Source organism: Taudactylus pleione, unplaced genomic scaffold (genome assembly GCF_031769625.1).
Source record: "Taudactylus pleione unplaced genomic scaffold, aTauple2 ptg000366l, whole genome shotgun sequence".
NCBI lineage: Eukaryota > Metazoa > Chordata > Amphibia > Anura > Myobatrachidae > Taudactylus > Taudactylus pleione.
Window position 1 is genome coordinate 1,016,629 of NW_028284767.1, and position 25,286 is coordinate 1,041,914.

A 25,286-nucleotide genomic window follows, 5' to 3' on the forward strand; every position below is an offset into this window, starting at 1 on the left:
ATTCAGAGTGAGCGGCTCTGAATCAGGGCCTGAGTCAGGGCCTGATTCAGCAGTGCACTGCTGAACGCAGATTCCTGGTGTTCGGTAATCTGCGCAGGCGCATGACCCATTCTGCACATGTGCACAACAGGTCTGCGAGGCCGTACCAAAACTGTCAGCAGACTGTCAGTGATTGACAGTCTGCTGCTGTTTGGGGGCGGGGAGGGGGCAGCGGCAGCCTCCGTTCGCAGAAACAGAGGCATGTCGCTGCCGTTGAAGATGGAAGAGGCCAGGATCTCCTTACTGAATCAGGCCAATCATGTGAGGCTGAACATAAGGAGAGGGAGTAGAATGTGCTGAGCCCTGATTGGAGGTGCTCCTCTGACCCCTGGTGTGCATGTTAGCCTGCCACACCACCAGTGTTAAAAAAATAAAACCAACTTTTCCTGTGTGTGTGCGTGCCTGTTAGCCACACTTTTCAGCAACGTAGGTGTGCAGGGGTGCTGCCTGTGTTGTTTATCAAGAGGCTGCTTCCTCGTTCGGGTGCTCTCCCTCCCAAGCGCCCCCCAAAAATTATTTCAATCAATTAATGTGTTTTTTTTTCTGTGTGTGTATGTGCTAGCCATGGCATCACAAATGCCTCTGCTGAGATTTGCATAAACATTTTCAAAGGTGAAAAGGATATGGTTTAAAAAATTGAATAAAGCAGCTAAAACTGTGTTCTCTGATTATAGTGTCCCTTCTTCCTACCCATGGCCCCTCTACCCGACTTTCAGTGAGTCAGAGGGGCAACTCCATGAAACTGTATTCCAGAGTGCAGCTGCTTCTCCTGTAGCCCAGGTCAGAAAATGTGTAGGGGGTGTGGTGATATGGACTAAAATGGGGCTCACATCCACTAAAGTGGACAATGAATCCCCAATCTAACAGGGAGCGCAGCTGTAATTTATACACAACACAGGATGGGATGACAATATAAACTTGGGTGATGGTATAATCTGGGGTGATGTATACATCATCTTCTTCACACAATATTAATTTGTCCCCGCTGGAATCCACCATTACAGGTGCTTGTGTAATTTTTGCAGGTAATTGACGGTAAAGGCCTCTCGTAGAATTTGTAGTTCATTTTGATGGACATCATCTTTTCCACATTTTGGTGAAGTAGTATCAGGCCGATCACTGACAAGGCTCCCGGCTGTGCTGAAAACTCTGAGTACACACTGGAAGGTGGGCAGCTCAAGTAAAGCAAAGGCAATTTTTTGTGTAAGGGCCTACAAGGGGAATGTTTTTATAATAAAGTTTCTGAATATGAAAAGTGTTCATGTTTACCATAGCAACCAATCAAATCCTGTCTATCATTTTCTACAATGCAATAGATAAATGATAACTACAATCTGATTGGTTGCTATGGGCAACATGAACACTTTTCATTTTTAGAAACTATAGTAAATATACCCCCAAATTGCCTTTTTCCTGCCAGTAGTTATTTACATGTATCTCTTTCTCTTCAGATCTATGTCCAATGGGAAGAAAAAACAAGGGCCCTCATTCAGAGCCGTTCGCTCTGAGCAGAGCGCACGCTCTGAATGAGGGCCGCCCTCCATGAAAATGGAGCGTCCTCCTGGACGCTCGTATAGCTGTGGGTCACCACCCACAGGCTATACGAGCGTGCAGTTTGATGGCCGCGATGGTGTTGACCATCACGACCATCAAAACTGCGAGCCGGAGCCTGCGGTTGAGGTTTTCAACCGCAAGCTCCGGAGTGATTTTGGCTCTATCAGAGCCAAAATCACTCCCACTGACATCACTAGTGATGTCAGTGGGCCGGCTTCTGACGGGAGGCGTTCCCGACGGAACGCCCCCGTCAGGGAGGCACGCTCCCCGGCACGCCCACCAAAGGGGGCGTGCTGTCAGTCAACATTGACAGCACGCCCCCTTTGAAGAGACACTACGAGTGAAGGAAAATCCTTCGCTTGTCGCGTCTGGTGCATGCGCACGACGGAGCTCCCTCCGTCGTGCGCATGCTCAGTGCAGAACATCGACCCACTTGCGAGCGGACAGCCACTCGCGAGTGGGTCTGAAACAGGCCCAATGTCTTCATCCCTTCTGGGATGAAAATCCACTCCCAGCAAGCAGGCATGGCGCTCAAGAATTCCCAAAAAAGACAGAACGTAAAACTTAAACTGAAATGTTGCATTTAATGCTCTGTTCCGCTTGTTCACATATCTAAATAATATGGTTAAGTGGACAGTGTGGACAATGGCAGTTTGAAGGCCGCTAACTAACTCTGTTTTTTTAATGTCCCTGTACAGCAAATGCCTTTACGGAAGGTTTGCAAAGAGTTATTTAAGTCAATTGTTTTTGGAAGCACTCTTCCTGGTCCCCTTCTGAGATGAAAAAGCCACAGAAGCAGGCGCAGGATTCTCAAGAAAGACACAACGTAAGGCCTAAATAAGGGGTAGCCAACCTCGGTCCTCGAGAGCTACTAACAGTTCATGTTTTCTAGACCACCTAGCTGATGCACAGGTGTATTCATTACTTGACAACACATTTGGAAAGACCCACAGATGGAGTTAATTATTACAGTTGTAGCTCTCGAGGACCCGGATTGGCTACCTCTGCCTTAAATAATAGAATTGAGGCCACTAACTAACTATGTTTTTTTTTAATGTCCCTGTAAAGGTTGGGAAATGCTTTTTCATGTGGAAAGCACTACTAGAAGTCTTCCTGGTCCCCTTCTGGGATGAGAAAAACCACTCCCAGCAGCACAGCCATGCTGAAGGATTATTCTGTGGCAAGGACTGATGTGAATGTATAAAAGTTTTTTTTGTAAATGCCTCTTCCCCTCCCCTTCTCCCTCATAAATTTTCTTCAGAATCAAAAAATTAAATTAAATTTACTACCAATCAACCCTTCCTGTCCCAGCCGTGCAACTACATACATACTCCAACTCCCTCAGGCCTCTCTTGAATAATAAAGTGTTTCCTGATGTGCCATGTTTGAAGTTGAACTGCCATGTGTTTGTGCTGCCCACTGGTGCCTCTTAGCTTAGTCAGCCAGCTAGCTTGGTGCAAATTTTGGGCCTAATCTGGATGAAAACAGTATAGTGAGCTGTGAGGTGGTCACAATTTACTGGAAACAAGTGGAAATAAATGTTATTGAGGTATTGAATAATACTGTAGGAACAAAAACAGGCCCATTTTATGTGATTTTAGCTGTTTTTATGATTTTCTAAGAAAAAATCCAGATCCAAAACCAAAAAAAAAAAAAACACGGAGGAGAGGTTTTGGCAAAACCAATCCAGATCCAAAACCAGGGGAGATCCAGATCCAAAACCAAAACACGAGGGTCACCGCACATCTCTAATATATACATACACCTTACACCTGTCTGCTTCACACCTAACCCCCTGCTCACTGCACCTAGGGGCCTATGTAGTCACCCACATTGTCTTTACCTGTTTATACAGTATATATAGGGGGTCATTCAGACCCACTCGTGAGCGGCAGTACGCTCGCAAGTGGGTCGATGTTCCCCACTGCGCATGCGCACGACGGAGGGAGCTCTGTCGTGCGCATGCGCGAGACCCGGCGAGCGAAGGACTTTCCTTTGCTCGGAGTGTCTCACCAAAGGGGGCGTGCTGTCGATGGTGACTGACAGCACGCCCCCTTTGGTGGGCATGCCGGGGGCGTGCCTGCCAGAAGGAGGCGTTCCCATGGGAACGCCTACCGTCTGAAGCCGGCCCCACTGACATCACTAGTGATGTCAGTGGGAGTGATTTTGGCTCTGATAGAGCCAAAATCACTCCAGGGCTTGCGGTTGAGAAACCCGACCACAGGGTTTCACTCGCAAATCCGATGGTCGCGATGGTCAAGACCATCGCGACCATCTTGTTGGACGCTCGTATATGCTGTGGGTGGTGACCCACACCTATACGAGCGTCCAGGAGGACGCTCCATTTTAATGGAGGTGGACCCTGATTCAGAGTGAGCGCTCTGGTCAGAGCGTCCGGCTCTGAATCCGGGCCATAGTGTACAGTGTCCCATCAATCCTATCTCTTTCCTGCCACATCTATTCCCCCACTACATAGCCACCCTCCTCCCTTACACATTTTCCACCTCCCCCCTACAAATCCCCTTCCTCCACCCCACACGTTCCCTCCTCCCCACTACACTTTTCCCCTTCTCCCCACTACAAATCCACCTTCTTTCCCCCTACATCTCCTCTCCCATACTCATCTACCCTCCTCCCCCATACACATCCACTCTTCGTGTTCAGTGCCACAAAACTGAACCTAAGGATGGCAGGTCTGTCACTAAGGGCTCATTTACTACAATCTGCATTTGGAATGCAGATTGTAGTGTGATATTACCGACTGAATTTGCATTGTGAATTTAGCCAATATCACAGGGATTTACTAAAAATCCCTTGCAGGGACAGACCTCGCAATAAAGCTCTGTCCCTGCCAATCCCCTCTTCACACTTATCATGGTATTTTCGCAAAAAATACCATGACAAGTGCCCACGCATGTGCCGACCGTCCGCCGCTAAGCCCCGCCCCCATGATCGCAACCCCCCTCTCCCTTAATTACACTTACCTCTGGTGTTCAGGGCTCTGGTCAGCTGATCTCCCATCCTGCACTGGGACCCGGTCAGCTGACCGCGTTCCAGTGCAGGATGGGAGACCAGCTGACTGGATGGCGGACATCACCGGTGCCCCGATCTCCGGTCCCTGGACTCCGGTAAGTTTTTTTTTTTTTTCACTATATTTTTTTTTTTTTTTTTAGCAGTGATCAGCTTGTTGTCTGTTTAGACCACACAGCTGATCACTGGGGACAGCTCCGGGCTCTGCTCTGCCTGTTAGAGTGGAGCAGGAGTCAGTTAACCGGGGGAAAGCCTGGATAACGCCACCTCCAGGTGGCCTTATTATCACAGGGCTTCCCCCGGTATTTTTTCACAATTTATTTTTAGTAATTACCATACAGATCGCATTTCCCATTACAATAATGGGAAATGCGATCTGATTACTAAAAATATGTGATAATTAGGGGTTGGAGTAGAATTTTACGAATTCTACTCCAATTGCCCTTTAGTAACTTTAGGCGATACTGAAATAATGTGAAAAGGGTGTGAAAACACCCTTTTTCACTTTATTTTAGTAAAAATAATGATAATAAATAGAACCCCATGTGACTTATTTATTACAATCCGCATTTTTAATGTAGATGTGATAAATATTTTATGCCCAAATTCGCAATGTGTTAATATTTTCATGCAAATTTACTCAAATCTTCTTGCCAGGAGACGGGCTCTGATGAGAGCCTGTCCTGGGGTAGAGCTGGAAGCAGTGTGATAGCGTAACGCCATTCACACTCACAGTCCCTCCATTCACATCGCTCACTTGCTCACTTTTGGAACCTTTTTATTCTGAGAGTGCAGCCTGCACAGTGGGGGGGTGGGATGTGCTGGGGATGTGTGCTGCTCTCCTTTTCTGCTGAAGGTAGAAGCGGGTCTCCTGTGTGCCTGCGCAATGCATGCATATTACAAGCTATCAATGTTTCCTCAATGATGATCATCTGTCAACAATGCCCTGGGGCCAACCCTGGACCAATGCACAATATGGATGCAGGAAATTCAATCCTGCATCCCTACAGATGAGTGATGTGTGGCTCCTGTAAAAGCAATTCTGGAAGATTATAGTGTCATATACAACTCTCTATGAAACGCAGTTCATATGGGTTTGTTTTGTTACAGTGCAGACCATGTCATCCTGTTGACTGAAATGGTACCTGACATGAACTATAGTACGAATATCTGATAATACTATGCTGTATGGTGTACAGTTCTGAGATATGGAATCGGTAATGTAATGCCGGCTGTCGGGATGCCTCTTGTCAGAATACCGACAGCAGCATCCTAATGGTTGGTATCCCGACAGGTGACAGGTAAGTATACTAACCCACCACCCTTCCCCCCTAACCCTCCCTTCTTGTAGCCTAACCCTAACACTCCCCAACCCGCACTCTAATCCTCCTCGTTAGGCACTAAGGGGGGAGGGCTAGGTTTAGGCACTACCGCTAACCCCCCAGTGGTGCCTAATCATCCCCTGTAGGGGTGCCTAACCCTAACCACCCCCCCCCTCAATACCTAACCCAAATCCACTATGCTCCCTAAACCTTACCCACCCACCCCCTCGCGGCTAACGCTAAGGGCGCCCTGGACTTACCTTGTTCAGGCTGGCGTCCTTTGGCATTCTGGCGTGGGATTAAGATAGTCGCCGGTATTTTGCCACCTACAGTATCTTAAGTCCCTTGTCGGGATTTTGATAATGGTATTGAGACTGCCAGCATCGCGGCCGCCGTTCTCATGACTAAGGGCCTGATTCAGAGCCGGACGCAATTAGCGCTCGCTCATTCAGAAAAAGGGGATGGCTATTCAAATGAACCATTCGCTCCTTGCGGTCTGTTGACGCCTTCATGTCTGAGCGAGCGAACAAAACATGCGGACGTTTATTTGAAAAATACGCCCCCTGGCCGCTTGCATCATACGTCATGTCCGCTATTTATTAGATTAATCGAGTACATCGAACAGCGTATGAACTGCTCGCTATTCTTGTGGTTGGTTTTTCCTACCACTATATTGCGAGCAGTTCTGACTATAAAACAACCAAGTGACGTGGTCAATGACGCTGCTGTATTAATTATGCACACCCATAAAACGCCCGCTTTGACCTTTAAGCACGCCTGCGTTCTGATCTCCACTCCCCGTTTTCAAGCACCTTCCCCTGTTACCACCCACAAACGCCTCTTTCTGTCACTCAAAATAGCAGGCATTCGCTATATAGCGAACAAACGATAAACCTCCTAGCATGTTAGTGAGATATCTGCCTCAACCTATGGTATATTTTATGATGCAGCTGTTCCAGCTCTAAGAACTTCTGCTACATCTGGAACTGGTGCTGGACAAGCAAAAGAAGTGGACGAATATGATGAATTGACTTAAATGACAGTCAGATTTTAATTATACAGCAATAATATTTATCCCTTTTGTGTTACTAATGGTCATTTATGAAGCACAAACATGCACAACCACACAACATAAGCTATTGTGACATCATGTACTCAGTTTTGGGCAAATGAAAGTAAATATAAGTAAAGAGCATAAAGATGGCTGCATATTTGGAGGTGTAAAAGTTTGTATCTTGTTATGGGTATTGGCATTCTTAGCTCTGCTTCTGACCTAAGCTTCTCCTCTCCATTAATATCCACCTCATACTCCTACACTTCCAACACATTGGAAGTGTAGGAGTATGAGGTGGATATTATGTTTAATTAGTATTGAAGTTATGATTATGTTTAATTAGTATTGAAGTGTTTGGTATTTCCAGTGCTGCTCCCCACCACTAGAACTACAACCTACAATGTTTCAAATGTTCTATTTTAGTAACATTATTAACTTGTATAGAGTCCCATAGCGCCATACATAGGCATACTAGTAGAAAGCCACCTCTTCCCTCCTGGCTTCCCTACCCCCTCCTAAACTAATACATGACCTCTCCATCTATTGTACTTCCTATAACTGACACCTGCTTTGTGTACTCATGTCCCATTTGCTCCTACTGTCTCTGCTGCTCCCCCATCTAGACTATAAGCTCTCTCTACCCTAGGTCTCTACAGACTCAAAAATCACGCTGTGGGGGCTAATCATGTGACAGTCTGACCCCGCCCCATGTCACCAGCTGCATTTACGCTTCGGGCTTCTCCTAGAGACGACATAAAAAAAGTATGCAGGTATGTTGTACATATGGAAGTTGTACTTATGGAATTTGTAATTGCTATGTTCAGCTCATAATTGTATTTGAACTTATATAATATGATTGGTACAGTGGCATACCATTTACCTCTGGGAACCAGGTGTGGAGGGAGGGTAACAGTAGGGTAGCCAAGATAGAGATCGGGAAGGCCCAGGGTCCAAACCAGCAAGACACAAAGATACAAGTACAGTACAATTTCAGTGGCAGAACTTACATACTGTACTAACACCAGGAGTCAGGATCTCCTGCTTATTGTATATGTGCTCACATCTTGTTATTATGTTTAATTAGTATTGAAGTGTTTGGTATGCTGATTGTAATTTGTGGTGCCTTACAATAGGGTAAATGATGATTAGGATAATTGCGGATGGGCCTGACATCAGTCATTATAGTCAAAAACGCAGACAGTGTATGTAAATTACCTGATTTGGGGAAGGTTATATTGTAGACATCGTCATCCCATACTTCAAATACATTTTCTGCATAATTGAGACTCTCCTCTGAATATGCTTGATTGTAAAATCTGATTCCTTTGTACGTGAAGTAATCAAATGTCATTTTTATCTGCAGACAGATTAAAATATATAAAGTTTAAAATATTCAACTATTGAGATATTGCATAACAAAGAACTGAGATGACCTGGTTAGAGATAAAGTACTAAAAGCAAGTGATCTTGTAGAAGGCTCTATATAGTGTTCAGGTGGTGTGATTAGGACAGCAGTATATCCCAAGTAATAGCGGGTGTGGACCATAGTGGTTTGCTATATAATCCAGAGCTGCTAGACTAGAGTACAGTACAGTACTGGGTTAAAGCAATAGATATCCCACAGGCACAATGCATTGAGATCAGGGGTATAAATAGAACATTGGGTGCCCATGGCAAAATGTTGATGTGCCTTCAAGGTTTCCAGGTATGGACATTCCAGCCCTCATCTATTCTAACTTTCCATCAACTCTAACTTAACCAAATGACCACAACCTCCTCTCTGCATAGAGGAGGAATGGACCATCAAAGTTCCCCTTCCGTATTGGCAGAATTTAAGTTTTGATGAATACAGTAGAATGATGACTCACACATAGTATTCTGGGACTTAAAATTGTTGAAAAAATTGTCCTTTGGAATGAAAGATATTGAAGACATTGCTACTGCAATGTTATAGAACTTAACTTCTGAGTTTAACTACCTAGTTGTGGCATTGGAGGCAAACACAGAAAAGTTGATCACAGACAGTTAAAGTAAAGTTATTATAGTACCAAGAACATATGCCATGTGAATCAAGCACTGATTAAAATTCAAGTGCTACAAATGTCACAAGATAGGTCACAAAGCATTTGAGTGCAAGCTAAAGAGTGTGAATACAACACAAAGCAAAAAATGCAATGGCAAAGATGATTCAGCCCTGAGTATTACAGATAACTACAGAAAATCTTGTTGGTAGACTGATTCAGGTGCAACAAGGCATTTCAGTGCAATGAGGAATGGTTCACTAAAAACTAAACTAAATGTGATCCTATCACAATCTAAGGGATTGGCAATCAAAATCTAACAGCTACCAAAGTTTAATATTAAAGTCCGCTTGAGAATTGGAACAAGAACAAAGGTCATACACACTGATTGTTTAGTTAGAGAAAGCAATGCTGTTGCTGTATTTGTTTATTGTCGGAACCTGGCACCATATATCTGCACCTCTGCATGAGAAATATTACCATCATTACCCTGTGTGCATATACTGACCTAGCAATACACATTCCAGGCATCATGAGAGAAGCTGCTGTCATTTTACAACTTGACAGAAAGTGTGGGATACATCGCAGAGCAATTTTCTATACATCTCATGGATAACGGATAACATCCCTGCTATTTTGTGAGGCAATAGTTAACTTTGATTGCCAGATATATTGTAAGTCTGGATTTGTTAGTGAGACACACATCACATATTACTGGAGCCCATAACAGGAAACAGGATTTATAAGCCTGCTCCGTTAGCCACATTGATTACTCTCTCTGCAGCTGACTTTCACCCCTGATACATACAGTAAGATTTAAAGCTAAAAATAATCTTTTGTGGTGAAGGTCGAATTATCGGCAGTAGTAATCGGTTTTATTATTCATTTCTCACCTGACTGCCCTGTGATGCACTAAGTTAATTTGGAGACATTGGGATATATGATACAGAAGTTTTTTCTGGACTTTGGGCCTGATTCAGACTAACTCGCGAGCGGCTGTCCGCTCGCAAGTGGGTCAATGGTCTGCACTGAGCATGCGCACGACGGAGCGAGCTCCGTCGTGCGCATGCGCCAGACGCGACGAGCGAAGGACTTTCCTTCGCTCGTTGTGTCTGATCAAAGGGGGCGTGCTGTCGATGTTGATTGACAGCACGCCCCCTTTGGTGGGCGTGCCGGGGGCGTGCCTCCCTGACGGGGGCGTTCCCAAGGGAACGCCTCCCGTCAGAAGCCGGCCCACTGACATCACTAGTGATGTCAGTGGGAGTGATTTTGGCTCTGATAGAGCCAAAATCACTCCGGGCCTTGCGGTTGAAAACCTCAACCGCAGGCTCCAGCTCGCAGTTTCGATGGTGGCGATGGTCAAGACCATCGCGGCCATCAAACTGCACGCTCGTATAGGCTGTGGGTGGTGACCCACAGCTATACGAGCGTCCAGGAGGACGCTCCATAGTTATGGAGGACGGCCCTCATTCAGAGCGTGCGCTCTGCTCAGAGCGTACGGCTCTGAATGAGGGCCTTTGTTTGAGCGTGCAGAACTTGCTGGACTTTTAAATATATATATTATATATATACACATATATAAAATAGTTGATATATATCAAATGGGTGGATATAGTTATTGTATATATATTTTCTGTATTTTATTTATGTGTAAGATTTCTAATAAATGTAATTTTATTTTTTGATTACCCGGATTAATTACCTTATTAGGTATTTGATTAAACTCCTTTTCAGCACTTTGTTACTTGTATATTGTTGAGTGAACATATCTCTGGAATAACATTTTTCCTCCTGGGTCATGCCACTGTATACCCAGGATAATAACACTCTTGGGACTGTAACACTGTTATTATCATTATTATTAGTAGTATTAGCTGCAGTAGTAGTAGTAGTAGTAGTAGTAGTAGTAGTATTGCCCCAGTGAACGATTTTCAGTTAATTTGGTTGTCAACCCCAAGTATTTGATTTACATTTCTATGAAAATACTACAGCCCCATTTAATAACAAGTGATATGCTGGTTATCACTCCTTACTAATATTAATGGTGTTCCAACCAATCAGCTCCTAACTGTAATTTTTTAAATACAGGATGGGATGTACTAAGCATTGCATTAGCATTGCTGTACATTCCATCAATATCACCAGTATGTACATAGAAAATTGCTAAGCACAGCTTTCCCAGTAAGAGCTGTCCATTGCAATAGAAGGACTTCCAGGTTTATGACCCAGAAGTCCCTCTGGCGTCCTTCTGCACATGCACAGAATGATGCACGCACCACAGGGCACATTTGGAGGGACCCGATTGGATCCCTCTCAGTGCAGGATGTGGAAACAAGCTCATAGGCTTCTATTTGGTAACGCCATATAAAGATGGTGATGGGGCGTATAAAGACGGCGTTACCCACCAGGTCGAAGCTCTGGAATGCCCTCATACTGGAGCTTAGTACATATGAGAAATGTAGTCAAACCCCCGAAAACGGCAATTTCGGGGTGTTGTGATTATTCATGGTATCTGACCCTTAAATATGGGATTGTGCAAGTTGTATCCATGTATATTCTGTATGAAAAATGTTATTTCCAAACTGTATGTCCATTGCCATTATGTATGAACCTTTGTACATACGCCAGTGTACAACAGTGTTTGCTTTCAGGGGCGTATCTATCCCTTGGCCAGGATGGCACTCGCCAGGGGCGTCGGCCAAGGGGGGCGCCAGGACTGCATTATGGATAAGGCGGTACAGGGGACTCGCCTGCAAATGAGCAGCGGAGGTTCCAGCGGAGAGCAGGGGAAGAGGGCCACCCGCAAGTGGGATTCCCAGCCGAGAACGAGGAAAGGGAGGGGTGCAACCTCGAGTGTGTTTCGGTTTAGAGACGGGGAAAGGGGGGGCCGCACCCGTGAATGTACTTCACCCGAAAGTGGGGGCACCCGCGAGTGGGTTTCAGACAGAAACAGGGGAAGTGGGGGTACCTGCGAATGGGTTAAGGCCATGAGGGTAGGAGAGGGGACTGCCGCTTGGATCACTGGTCATGGCAACAGCGCAGATCAGTGAGCTCCTCTGCTGTGACTCCTCTGTGGCTAGCTAATGAGTGAGCAATAGCATGCAGTGGCAGGCTCAGTGTACAAGCACTGGCCGCACAAGGTGCAGGAATGAAAGGGGGCAGGAGGTGTTCAAGAGTTGCAGCATGACTGTAAGGTGAGGCATGATGGATTGTCACAAAGACAGGGAGTCTTCACAAAAAAGTTAGTAATCATAATGTAGAATATAGGGATACAAGGTGGGCATACATAGTATAGGATGTGGGTGGCAGAAGCTGGACATACATACAGTAGTGTACAGTACAACAGGGGGGCACAAGATGGGCATATATAGTGTATAATAAGGGTGGAAGAAGGTGGACATACATAGCATAGAACGGGGGGGCACAAAATAGGCATACATAGTGTAGAATATTGGTGGGAGAAGGTGGGTATACACAGTGTAGAATATTGGTGGGAGAAGGTGGGTATACATAGTGTAGAATAGGAGGGGAAAACTTGAGTAATTATAGTATAGAATATCGGTGGAAGAAGTTGGAATATATCAATATTTCATGTAATGGTAGGTTTCCTGGCTTATGACTAAATTTGCCTTGTACTTGTGGAAGAGAAATTAGACTGTATGTAGGACAACAGCACTACAAAATGTGAAGTATTGACTGTCTCTTTGAAATTTACCACAAAATGTTAGCTCTCTCCTGAATGATGACACTGTGCTTTTTATTTTAGACCCAAGATCCATGCCTGTCTTAAGTGCCCTATGCCCACCAAAACCTTAATCCGGCACTGGTAGGGGGGCCAGCCATGAGTAGGGGAGGTGGGGTAAGCCTCAGACAGTCAGAGATGCAAACGTGTGTGAGTGTTCTGTCTTTCAAGATTTTATTTTATTTATTTTTAATTGTGCATTTGTGTCTTTTCACGATTTGCATGTATGTATTTTGCTTCAAGTCTGACTTGTAATTCCCTGCGACTAGAACTGAGACCAGGACTCAGGGGCACCTGGAGAGACACAGGAGGTGACACATAGGTGGCCTGTAGAGACATGAGGGGGGTGCCTGGAGTGACACAGGGGAGCCTGGAGTGACACAGGGGGGTGGGGCGTCAGTGCCTTACTTTGCCAGGGGCGCTTGGACCCATAGATACACCCCTGTTTGCTTTACCCCAGCATGACCTTTGAAAGGGAGATCTGCTTTCCAGACCTCCTTATCTTCCCCTTTGAGAGCACAAAGGAATTGCAACACTACCCAACGAAAATGACAATACCTTTTGAAGCTAAAAGAAAATTATATTACTGTCATGAACTGTCCATACCCTTGGGGTCATGCTGCTCTGTTCTGGCAAGGGTCCTAGCCTGGAGGCTTTCAGAGTGTGCTGTTGATGGGTTCCCAGCATGGTGGTGGTCTAAGGGTCCCAGAGCTCTGCTGGCTCTGGACACTGGGCTTCGCCATGACGGTCCTGGCCAGCTGAGTGCGTTGTTGATGGGCTAGTAGCGTGGTACTGGCCTCAGGGGCCTGCTATGGTTCTGAACACTTGATTGGTGACATGTTGGTCCCAGTTGGCTGACTGATAATCTCCAATGGCAGCTGTGGCTTCATCAATCAGTCTGAAATTAAATTTGAGCTCTTACCACACAACTTTCCAACTCATTTCACTCCTCTCTGGTTCAGCCCTGGAATGGGTTTCTCCTTTATGGAACATGCAGTCCTATTGTTTAAAATTATGCAGAGTTCATTGCAAATTTTAAAAGGATCTTCAATGAACCAGGTCATTCCTCTGCAGCTTCTATGAATATCTTGTGAGTCCGTCAGGGTTCCCGGTCAGTAGGTCAATATGTAGTCCAGTTCCAAACTATTGTGGCTGAACTTGTATAGTATGATGAGGTCCTTACAGCAGCCTCCTGGAATGGCCTCTCTGAAAGGATCAAAAATGAGCTGGCATCTTGTGATCCTTCTGGGACATTGCAGGAGCTGATCTTTCTTTGCACCAAAATTGATCTACACCTCCTAGACAGAGCAGCCTGCAGGTTCACAAATGAATTATTCAAGTCTCGCATACCCAGTACTCCATAGCAAAAAAACTCTTGACGTCTTGGTTGATTCCAGAGTTGCCTGGAAATTCATTACATTGTCATTGGTTCAAGAAACTTCCATTCCCATCAAGGCTTTGTCTAATCCAGTTTTTCTTACAGCTGTGGATGAGAGTCGCATTCATGGAGACCTCATTACTCATTCCACTACTCCATTTTCTCTGCAGGATTGTAAACAAATAGAGCTACTAGTGATTCCTAAAGCTACTCATTGACTTCTCCTTGGTCTTCCATGGTTACAGCTTCATAATCCTCAATTTGATTGGCCCTTATCATATCTTAAGTCATGGAGTGACTCCTGTTTTCAGTCTTCCGTGTCTCATGTGATTCCTCTACGTGTGACCCAGTCTGGTGGGTCTGTAGTACTTCCAGAAGCTTATAAAGACTACCTTGATGTTTTCAGTGAACGTGCTGCTGATACATTACCACCACATAGAAATTGTTCTATTGAATTAATCCCAGGAAAATCTCTAGAGGTTGAACATATGCGTTATCTGTGCTGGAGAATCTGCCATGTCTGAATGCATTCAAGAGAATTTACAGAAGGGGTTCAACAGACCTTCCTAATCGCCTGCCAAAGCCGGCTTTTTCTTTGTTAAAAAGAAGGACGGTGAGCTTTGCCCCTGCATAGACTACCAGACCTCAATGATATAACCATCAAAAAGTCAATATCTTTTGACTCTTATTAATGAACTTTACCATAGGGTGAGAAGAGCAACTGTTTTCACCAAGCTTGACTCTAATCAGAATAAAGGAAGGCGATGTGTGGAATACGGCCTTTAATACGCAAGATGGTCATTACGAATATTTAGTTATGCCATTCGGTCTTTGCAATGCCCCCACTGTATTCCAGCACTTTGTTAATGAGATTTTCCAAAACATCTTGTACCTCTATGTAGTTGTCTACCTAGACGACATTCTAATATTCTCCCAAGACCTGGAGTCCCATCGGCACCATAAATTCTATGGGCTCTGCTAAACTGACAAATTTAATCTGATTGAGGAAGAAACAAAGAGAGGCCTGAGGTCTCCATAACAAGGAGAGTCACTTAGCATTCAATGTCCATTTCTTGGGGAGCAACTGAAGTGCTGTGGATGCACCAAATTCTCTTATTTGTGAACCCCCCCCCCCCACAACAGAACTCCTAAAGTCTCCATCAAAAGTGTCCTAGGACTTCTGTTTTATTTCTTTTTAATTTCTGAAATAGTTTGCATGTTAATCTGTATGCAATTTTTTTAAATCATTTTATGTAACGAAGCATTGGAAAAATGCTACATACCTGTGTGTATAAAGGTGAAATATTAATAGTTTGTTAAGGAAACGTAAAGGGGCCAGTTATTCCGTTTTGTGGTGGCAGTAAGATTTGTATTTTTGTAAGTGACCAAGGTGCGCCGTCATCACGATGAGCTGGTCCAGGTTGCTGTATCTGAGATTCAGCCTTTGTGACACAGGGGTTTGACCGCATTTCTTCCCTTAGTACATACCGCCTACAGTCTGTTAAGTGACAGCATAAAGGGTATGAGGTGTCTTTTATAGCATATGAGGGGGCTCCAATGCCATGTAAAGGAGCGTGAGGTATCTCTTATGGCATATGAGGGGCTTTGATGTCAAAAAAAAGGAGGGAGCTCTAGAAAATAAAGGGACATAATCTGAAACTAAAATGGTGGTAACACTTTGAAAGGGGCATGTGGGGAAATGCAAGTTCATTTTGTAAGGGTAGCACCTATGCATTATACTGAGGATGCATGCACCTACATTATATCAAATGCTGGCTCCGCCTCTGTCCAAAACTCCAAATACTACTATGTTATTGTTCATTACTATGATGAAATCTTCATTTTGTACACATTCCTTTGTTTTCTTACAACAGTAAAAGCTAATTCATGTAGGCAGTCTAATGTATGGTGCAATTCTTGCTGTTTGTTTTTCCTGTGACTTTATCTCCATTATTGATTGAACTCATTTGATCTTTCTAAGTGGCAGACTTTGTACTAGGATTATGGAGCCACTTTATGATAGTTTCCAACACCACAGCAATAACTATTTTTTTTATTATTGCTAGTCGTAGTAAAAAATAGTTACTACTAGAATATCATTGCGGCTGCTAGTCTTTACTCAGCTGGTCTGTCTTATACTTGGTGCTATTAATACACCTGGAAACAGGCATATGTACACTTACTGTACGTCCATCTCTGCCTAGCCCACAGTTCTGTTGACATGCCCTCACTTAACCTTGCCCACATAAGAACACCCCATTACAGCTCAGTTATGCCTCCTCCAGTGCAGATGTGAGCAATTTGTATACAACTCTACATCACTGATACTTATGTATGCTCAGTTCTGGAACATGTGCAGCAAGAAAAAAACGCAAGATTTACTTCCTTTTAAAATACATCATAAAATATTATACTTTGTGCTGTGATATTTATTGTATCTAGCTTATCTGTAATTTCTGCTAAAGATTTAAAACAGTAGCTACAGCATAAAGCACACTTCAGTGCATACTGAATCAGAGCCGCAACTAGACTTATTGGTGCCCTGTGCCAGAAAGAGCATTGGCGCCTACCCCTATTTTTTAAATAGGATGATAACACACCCGAAAAAGGGCCATGGTCTCATGGGAAGGGCCAGGGAAGAGATAGGGGAGACCAGGAGATGCTGAGGATAAAATATGAGGAAGCTACTAGCGAGAATGATAATAAACAGGAAAATTGACAGGCCCGAACAGCGCCCCCTGCCCTGTGGTGCCATGGCACAGGTCGCACTACCCTTGTTACAGCCCTGTACTGAATGTCCTTAGTATATGTTGGTAAGGTACTTTACCCATATGCATTGTATGAAATGTCAGTTTTCAGCAAATGTGGCAGTACAGCGCATGGCTATTTAAAAAGGTTGCATTTACACAGTCTGTCTCCTCCTGGACCCCACCTCGGAGGCAAGGCAAGGACTTCGGCACTCCATGTTCTGTCACTGGCAAAATGCATTATAAGGAAAGAGGCCCAGCTCCAGGTAATATTGTAAATATAATAATTTAAATTGTGAATATATACTCTTTATCCCCCTCTGGGATAAATAAGTGATGGCTTTAATATTGAGGTCTTTATGTGCAGACAAAGCAAGGGCTAAAATGCATGTCCAAACAGATTTCCTCCCAGGAAATGGTTATGATGGAAACTAGATTAATTATCTTTCTATTGTCTCTATAAAGGGGTTACTGACCCAGAAGGACAGAGGTTACAGTTTTCCTGTGAAGTCCAAGCCTTTTTGGCTGCAGACTGAAAGGTGGTGGGGGAGGGGAGGGGGTGTCTGAGCCAACCTTGAGATAAGGATGACCTTATTAAGAAAAGTCATTCCTTCACGAGTAATCTTACTGTACCTGAAAGGGGACTGGGGATAAAAACAAGCTTTTCAAATTCTTGTAATGTTTTGATAGACTGGTGAACTTACAGTATTAACAGGTTAACTGGAAAGTCTGGGCCTGATTCAGACCCGCTCGCGAGTGCTGAGCGCTAGCAAGCGGGTCGATGTTGGCCCAGTGCGTATTCGCACGACGGAGCCGGCTCCGTCGCGCGCATGCGCGAGACCCGGATAGTGACGGGCAAGCCGTCGCTCCGGGTCTCGTACCAAAGGGGGCATGCTGTCGATAGTGAGTGACAGCACGCCCCCTTTGGTGGGCGTGCCGGGGGCATGGCTGCCCAGACGGAGGCGTTCCCATGGGAACGCCTTCCGTCTGGGGCCGGCCCCAATGACATCACAAGTGATGTCAGTGGGAGTGCTCTCGGCTCTGATAGAGCCGAAAGCACTCCAGGGATGCGGCAACGAGACCCTACCACAAGGGTCTCATCGCAAGCCCGATGGTCGCGATGGTCTTGACCATCGCGACCAACTTCCTGGCCGCTCGCTATAACTGTGGGTGGTCACCCACAGCTATATGAGCGGCCAGGAGGCCGCTCTAAAAATTAAGAAGGACGGCCCTGATTCAGAGCGAGCGCTCTGTCAGAGCGTCCGGCTCTGAATCAGGGCCTCTGGGCCTGATTTAGAGCCGGACGTCATTTGCGGATGCTCGTTCTGAAAAAGGGGCCGGATATTTAAATTGAGCGCTCGCTCTTTGCGGTGTGTTGATGCCTCTATGTCTGAGTGAGCGTTCAAAAAAATGCGCACGCTATTTTGTAAAGACGCCCCTTTGCCATTTGCATCACACTTCATCTCCGGTATTTATTAGATTAATTGGGAACATCGAAAGGCATCTGAACTTCTCGCAGTGGTTGTGGTTGGATTTTCTTACCGCTATCACTGCGAGCAGTTCAGGCTAAAAGACAACCAAGTGACGTAGTCGATTATGCTTCTTTACTAATTATGCACTCCCATTAAACGCCCTTTTGACCGTTAGGCACGCCTGCGTTCGGTACTCCACTCCCCTGTTTTCAAGCACCTTCCCCTGTTACCTCCCACAAACGGTACATTCTGTCAATGAAATTAGCAGGCCCTCGCTGTTTTACTAGTGCACGATCTCCGACCGCAATGACTGGTTTGCGCATGCGCATTACGACCCATACGCATGCGCAGTTGTGCGAACATCGCTCAGAGCGAACGAGCGGCTCTGAATCAGGCCCTCTGTTCCATCCTAACAAGTCATCTATAGAAAAACGGCAGACCTAGTTATTTTGTGTAATGGGATTATCCAGTTTGTTTTTCTTATTCCCTTATATTTTGCATTTGCTTTTGTATTTGTATGTCTACTATGTAACTTCTTTTTATTCATCATTGTCACATCACTGGGGTTTTGTAGATTCGGATCAGGACCCTTGGAGTTAGCTTTGTATGTGGGAGAGTAGTGGAAGCTTGAGGCCTTAGTTAAGCTCCTAATCATCTAGACCTGGGGTTCCCAACCACAGTCCTCAAGGCACACTAACAGTCCAGGTTTTTAGGTTAGTCATAACTGAACACACGTGTCTTAATTAGTAACTGAGGGCCTGATTCAGAGCCAGACGCTCTGACCAGAGCGCTCGCTCTGAATCAGGGCCCTCCTCCATTAAAATGGAGCGTCCTCCTGGACGCTCGTATAGCTGTGGGTGACCACCCACAGCATATACGAGCGTCCAAAAAGATGGTCGCGATGGTCTTGACCATGGCGACCATCGGACTTGCAACGGAAACCCTGCGGTAGGGTTTCCCAGCCACAAGTCCTGGAGTGATTTTGGCTCTATCAGAGCCAAAATCACTCCCACTGACATCACTAGTGATGTCAGTGGGGCCGGCTTCAGATGGTAGGCGTTCCCATGGGAACGCCTCCGTCTGGCAGGCACGCCCCCGGCACGCCCACCAAAGGGGGCGTGCTGTCAGTCACCATCGACAGCACGCCCCCTTTGGTGCGAGACCCAGAGCAACAGCTTGGCTGTCGCAGTCCGGGTCTCGCGCATGCGCACGACGGAGCTCCCTCCATCGTGTGCATGCGCAGTGGGGAACATCGACCCACTTGCGAGCGTACTGCCGCTTGCAAGTGGGTCTGAATGACCCCCTGAGTTATTTAGATTTAACCATCTGTGCTCAAGCATGGATATAATTAAAACCTGGATTGTTAGTGTGCCTTGAGGACCGAGGTTGGGAAACACTGATCTAGACCACTATTAGAAGGATATGTTTGGGTGCTTGTGCTTCTCCGTACATTACTTTCACCTACTTCTTACCCCCCACCAGGGCACCTAACACTTGGTTGCTTATGCTCTGTTGCTTATCTAGGTGTTATGGTCACTAATGTACTGTAGCAATGTATATTATCCATGTCCTTGTCCTATTTTGTACTGTAAGTCAGTTGTCAAATTTGTTTATGTCCTTTGTAAGGCGCTGCGGAACACTTGTGACGCCATATAAATAAAGGATAATAATAATATGTTTGGGTGCTTATAAACAGATATAATGCACTCATATAGAAGAATACTGGATAGAGTGCAGGAAGCACACATGGTATAGTCTCTTGATGATACTGTAGTCAGAACTGTAGTAATCAAAGACAGGCAGTAGATGTGACCACAGCAAAGTGCCTGTAGTACCAGTGTCAGCCTGCAGGAGATGATGACATTGGAGTGCTTTACAGTACTGAGAGTAGGATGTAGATGAATGCACCAGCATGTAGTGGAATGAGTGTGAAGTGGATTACAGCCCAGATGGTAAATGCTTGAGATAAATGTGGACTGAGTGGATGCGGGATGCACTCATATGCAGGTAGCTGGAATTTGAGTCCGATACAGTATGCACTTGAATGCAGATCTCAAGACTGATGAGCTGGACACAGGAAATTGTTTAAATTAGGGGTGTGCACCGGCTACTTTCGTGTTTTGGTTTTGGATCTGGATCTTTCTTCGTGTTTTGGATCTGGATTGGTTTTGCCAAAACCACCCTTTCGTGTTTTGGGTTATGGGTTTTGTGTTTTGGATCTGTATTTTTTTGAAAAAAAGCATAAAAACAGCTAAAATCACAGAATTTGTGGGTTTTTCTGCTCCTATGCTATTATTAACCTCAATAACCTTAATTTCCACTCATTTCCAGTCTATTCTGAACACCTCACAATAGTGTTTTTATGTCCAAAAGGTTGCACCGAGGTAGCTGGATGACTATGCTAAGCGACACGAGTGGGCAGCACAAACACGAGGCCCTTCTAGGAGTGACACTGCAGTGGCAGACAGGATGGCAGTTTGAAAAACTAGGCCCCAAAAAGTACATAATGCAAAGAAAAAAAACACGTGTCCTTGGGCACTCCCACCCACCCTTATGTTGTATAAACAGGACATGCACACTTTAACAAACCAATGATTTCAGCGCCAGGGTCTGCCACACGACTGTGGCTGAAATGATTGGTTAGTTTGGGCCCCCACAAAACAAGCTGGCAATTAATCTGTCCCTGCACAAACTGGCTCTACGGAGGCAAGATGTCGTCCTCATCCTCCTCATCCACCGATTCCTCACCCTCTTCAGTGTGAGGATGAGGATGTACACAACAGAGTATTAATTTGTCCCCACTGGAATCCACCACCACAGGTCCCTCTGTACTTTCTGGAGGCTTGTCTCCCTGGAAGAGTTTATAATTAAATTTTTATGAACATCATCTTCTCCACATTTTGTGGAAGCAACCTCCCACGCCTTTCGCTGACAAGGTTCCCGGCTGCACTAAACACTCTTTCGGAGTACACACTGGAGGGGGGGCAACTCAGGTAAAATAGAGACAGTTTGTAAAGGGGCCTCGAAATTGCCTCTTTTTCCTGCCAGTACAGGTACGGACTGGACTGTCTGACATGCCTACTAGGATGGTGTCACCGATGTAATCCTCCACCATTTTGTCAATGGTGACAGTAGACATGTCAGAAATTGTTGCCAGGTCCTTCAGTCCGGACCAGATGTCCAAACTTGGTCCTGCCTGCCCTGCATCACCACCAGCGGGTTGCTTATGATACCTAAGTTTTTTCCTGGCAGCCCCAGTTGCAGGAGAAAATGAAGAAGGAGCTGTTGACGTGTCACGTTCCGCTTAAGCTGACAGTGTTTTCACCAGCAGGTCTTTGCACCTCTGCAGGCTTATGTCAGCCGGAAAGAGAGACACCACATATGCTTTAAACCTAGGGCTTCATCCACAAATCCCACATGCCGAGCGGAATTAGCTCCATCTTAGCTCCTCCTTCACTTTCTCCAGCTGCTTCTGCAAAAGCCTGATGAGGGGAATGACCTGACTCAAGCTGGCAGTGTCTGAACTGACTTCACGTGTGGCAAGTTCGAAGGGCTGGAGTACCTTGCACAACACGGAAATCATTCTCCACTGCGCTTGAGTCAGGTGCATACCCCCTCCTTTAACTATGTCATAGGTGAATGTATAGGCTTGAATGGCCTTTTGCTGCTCCTCCATCCTCTGAAGCATATAGAGGGTTGAGTTCCACCGCGTCACAACCTCTTGCTTCAGGTGATGGCGGGGCAGGTTCAAGAGTGTTTGCTGGCGCTCCAGTCTTCGGCACGCAGTCGCTGAATGGCGAAAGTGGCCAGAAATTTTTCGGGTCACCCAAAGCATCTCCTGCACGCCCCTGTCGCTTTTCAGAAAATTCTGCACCACCAAGTTTATTGTGTGAGCAAAACATGGGACATGCTGGGCGATGATTTCCCTCAGGTTTCTCTAAGAGGTTGTTGGCGGTGTGCCTCTTACTGAAACCGGTGATACACAGCGTAGCCTGCCTTGGAACGAGCTGGCGTTTCTGAGATGCTGCTACTGGTGACGCCGCTGTTGTTGCTGCGTAAGGTGATACATCTACCCAGTGGGCTGTCACAGTCATATAGTCCTTAGTCTGCCCTGTTCCACTTGTCCACATGTCCGTGGTTAAGTGGACATTGGGTACAACCGCATTTTTCAGGACATTGAGGACACTTTTTCCTGACGTTTCTGTATAGTCTCGATATCGCCTGCCTAGTGAAGTGGAATCTAAACGGGATTTGTAACCGGGGACACACTACCTCCATCAATTGTCTAAATCCCACTGCACTAATGGCGGATACATAGCAGTCAAGGCCTCAGTCATACGTTTTGCTTCAGGATGACTGCTATGGTACTTCATCCTCCTCGCTAAGGACTGTTGGAGGGTCAATTGTTTAGTAAAAGTAGTGGTGTTCCTACTTCCTCTCTGGGATCATGAACGACTCCCAGCAGCAGCAGCAGCGGCAGCAGTAGGCGTAGCAATGCAGGATCCTCCGGAGGAATCCCGGATAGGAGAGTCAGTCATGCCAGTGACATGGCCTGCAGGACTACTTCTGATCCTTACTAAGGAGGAAATTGACGAGGAGGGAGTAGACTGTGTGGTTTTCAGGCGCTTGGATACAACAGGACAACGGGATTTAGGTGTCCCTGGACTGCTTACGGTCTTAGCCAAAGTTTCTGAACTTGACAGTAACTTTTTATGAATGCGCTGCAGGTTCCGTATAAGGGAGGATGTTCCTAGGTGGTTGACGTCCCTACCCCTACTTATTTCACCTTTACATATGGTACATATGGCAAGACAGTTGTTGTCCGGATTTGGATAGAAATATTGCCAGACCAAAGAGGTGGAATGTTTGGTCTTCTGCAAAGGCATGACCGTGATGGGCTTTTTCATCCCACAGACAACAACTGTCTCCCCCGGAGCCTGTTTTAAACAAACCACATCACCAGCAGAATCCTCCTCGCCAACTTCGTCCTCAGCACCAGCTACACCAGTATCCTCATCCTGTTGTACTTCAACAGTGACATCTTCAATTTGCATATCAGCAAGTGGACTGTGGGTGCTCCTTTCAGCACTTGCAGGGGGCGTGCAAATGGTGGAAAGAGCCACCTCTTCCCATCCAGTGCTGGGAAGGTCAGGCATCACAACTACCACCACACTTGGACTCTCCTTGGGGATTTGTGATATCTTCTTAGAACGCACAGTTCTTCGCTGTGCTTTTGCCAGCTTAACTCGTTTGATTTTTTTATCGGGAGGAGGGCTTCCATCGTCATGTGAAGCTGAACCACTAGTCATGAACATAGGGAAAGACCTTAGCCGTTCCTTGCCACTCCGTGTCGTAAATGGCATATTGGCAAGTTTACGTTTCTCCTCAGATGATTTAAATGCTTTTTTTAAGGTCATTTTCCTGAACTTTGTAATTTGTGATTGTATGTGCCCTCTACTATGACATTGGGCATCGGCCTTGGCAGACGACGTTGATGGCATGTTATCATCTATGTCATGACTAGTGGCAGCAGCTTCAGCAGTAGGAGGAAGTGGTTCTTGATCTTTCCCTATTTTATTTTTATCGGAGAAAGTTTGGTCCTCCATTTATGTTATATTGATATATACACGTGCGGCTAAGGCGCACACAAACACAGAAAATAATTTTTTATTTTTGTTGGAGACTAGTGCACTTTGTGGGTTACACCACCCTTTAAGAAATGAGCCATCCGGCTCTTTACTTATGGGACACAGGCGCACGCTTGGCGCTGCTCCTTTGTTGATGCACGTTTAGCTACAGTGCACACAATTCAAAAGACAGAAAAAAAAAGAAGAATTTAAAATTTTTTGTGGAGCACACTTTGAGGGTTACACCACCCTTTAACAGACAGACGCACGCTTGTCGCTGCTGCTTTGAGGATGCAGGTGCAGCTACAGCCCACACAATTCACAAAGACAGAAAAAAAAAGGAGAATATTTATTTTTTGTGGAGCGCACTTTGGGGGTTACAGCACCCTTTAACGGACAAGCCAACCGGCCCTTTACTTATGGGACACAGGCGCATGCTTGGCGCTGCTCCTTTTTTGATGCACGTGCAGCCACAGTGCACACAATTCACAAACACAGAAAATATTTTTTTATTTTGTTTGGAGTGCACTTTGGGGGTTACAGCACCCTTTAACGGTCAAGCCAGCCGGCCCTTTACTTATGACACAGGCGCATGCTTGGCGCTACTTTGTTGATGCACGTGCGGCTGCTGCGCAAACAATTCACAATCACAGAAAAAAATATTTATTTTTTAGCACTTGGGGGGAGCACCCCTAATGGACAGAGCACCCCCTGGACAACACTACAGCACCCCTTTAGGACTGGGACACTGCACAGGACTTTGGAGTGGACACAGCCCGTATGGACAACTGACTGCACAACACAGTCCAGCCAGCCCCTATGGACTTTGAAGTAGTGGACACAGCCCCTATTAACAACAGCAGCACAGCACAACACAGCCAGCCCTTATGGACAACAGCAGCACAGCACAACACTACACTGCACTACACAGCCCAGCCAGCCCTCCCTCTTCACTGTCTACAGCCGAGTGAGAAAATGGCGCCGACGCGGGTACCTTATATAGAATCCAAAACCCACGAGACCCGGAAGGCGGGATGATGACGTTTTGCCTCGATTTCAGATCAGAGTCAGGCGGGAAAAGTCGAGCCTGACTCGGAACGGCCTCGGATCGGGTGGGCTCGGATTTCAGAAATCCGAACCCGCTCACCCCTAGTTTAAATAGTGACTACTGGCCCAGCAGGTCATGTGTACGCTGTTGATATAACCTATTGGTATGACCTGGGTGGTTGCAATGGATAACAGTCAGTGTTAAAATGGTTAATCCACACACAACCAGGCTTGCAGGTCTATTGGTAACACA

At 45.7% G+C, this 25,286-nt stretch overlaps 1 protein-coding gene across 1 annotated transcript in view; it reads right to left on the reverse strand.

Moving 5' to 3' along the window:
* LOC148508414 (sulfotransferase 2B1-like) overlaps positions 1 to 25,286 on the reverse strand; it is an 80,668-nt gene that overhangs the window by 49,624 nt on the left and 5,758 nt on the right. Inside the window, exon 2 of the mRNA XM_088444465.1 lies at positions 8,215 to 8,356. Coding sequence (XP_088300591.1) covers positions 8,215 to 8,350 — 136 coding nt within the window. The 5' untranslated portion in view covers positions 8,351 to 8,356. The remainder of the gene's footprint in view (positions 1 to 8,214; positions 8,357 to 25,286) is intronic.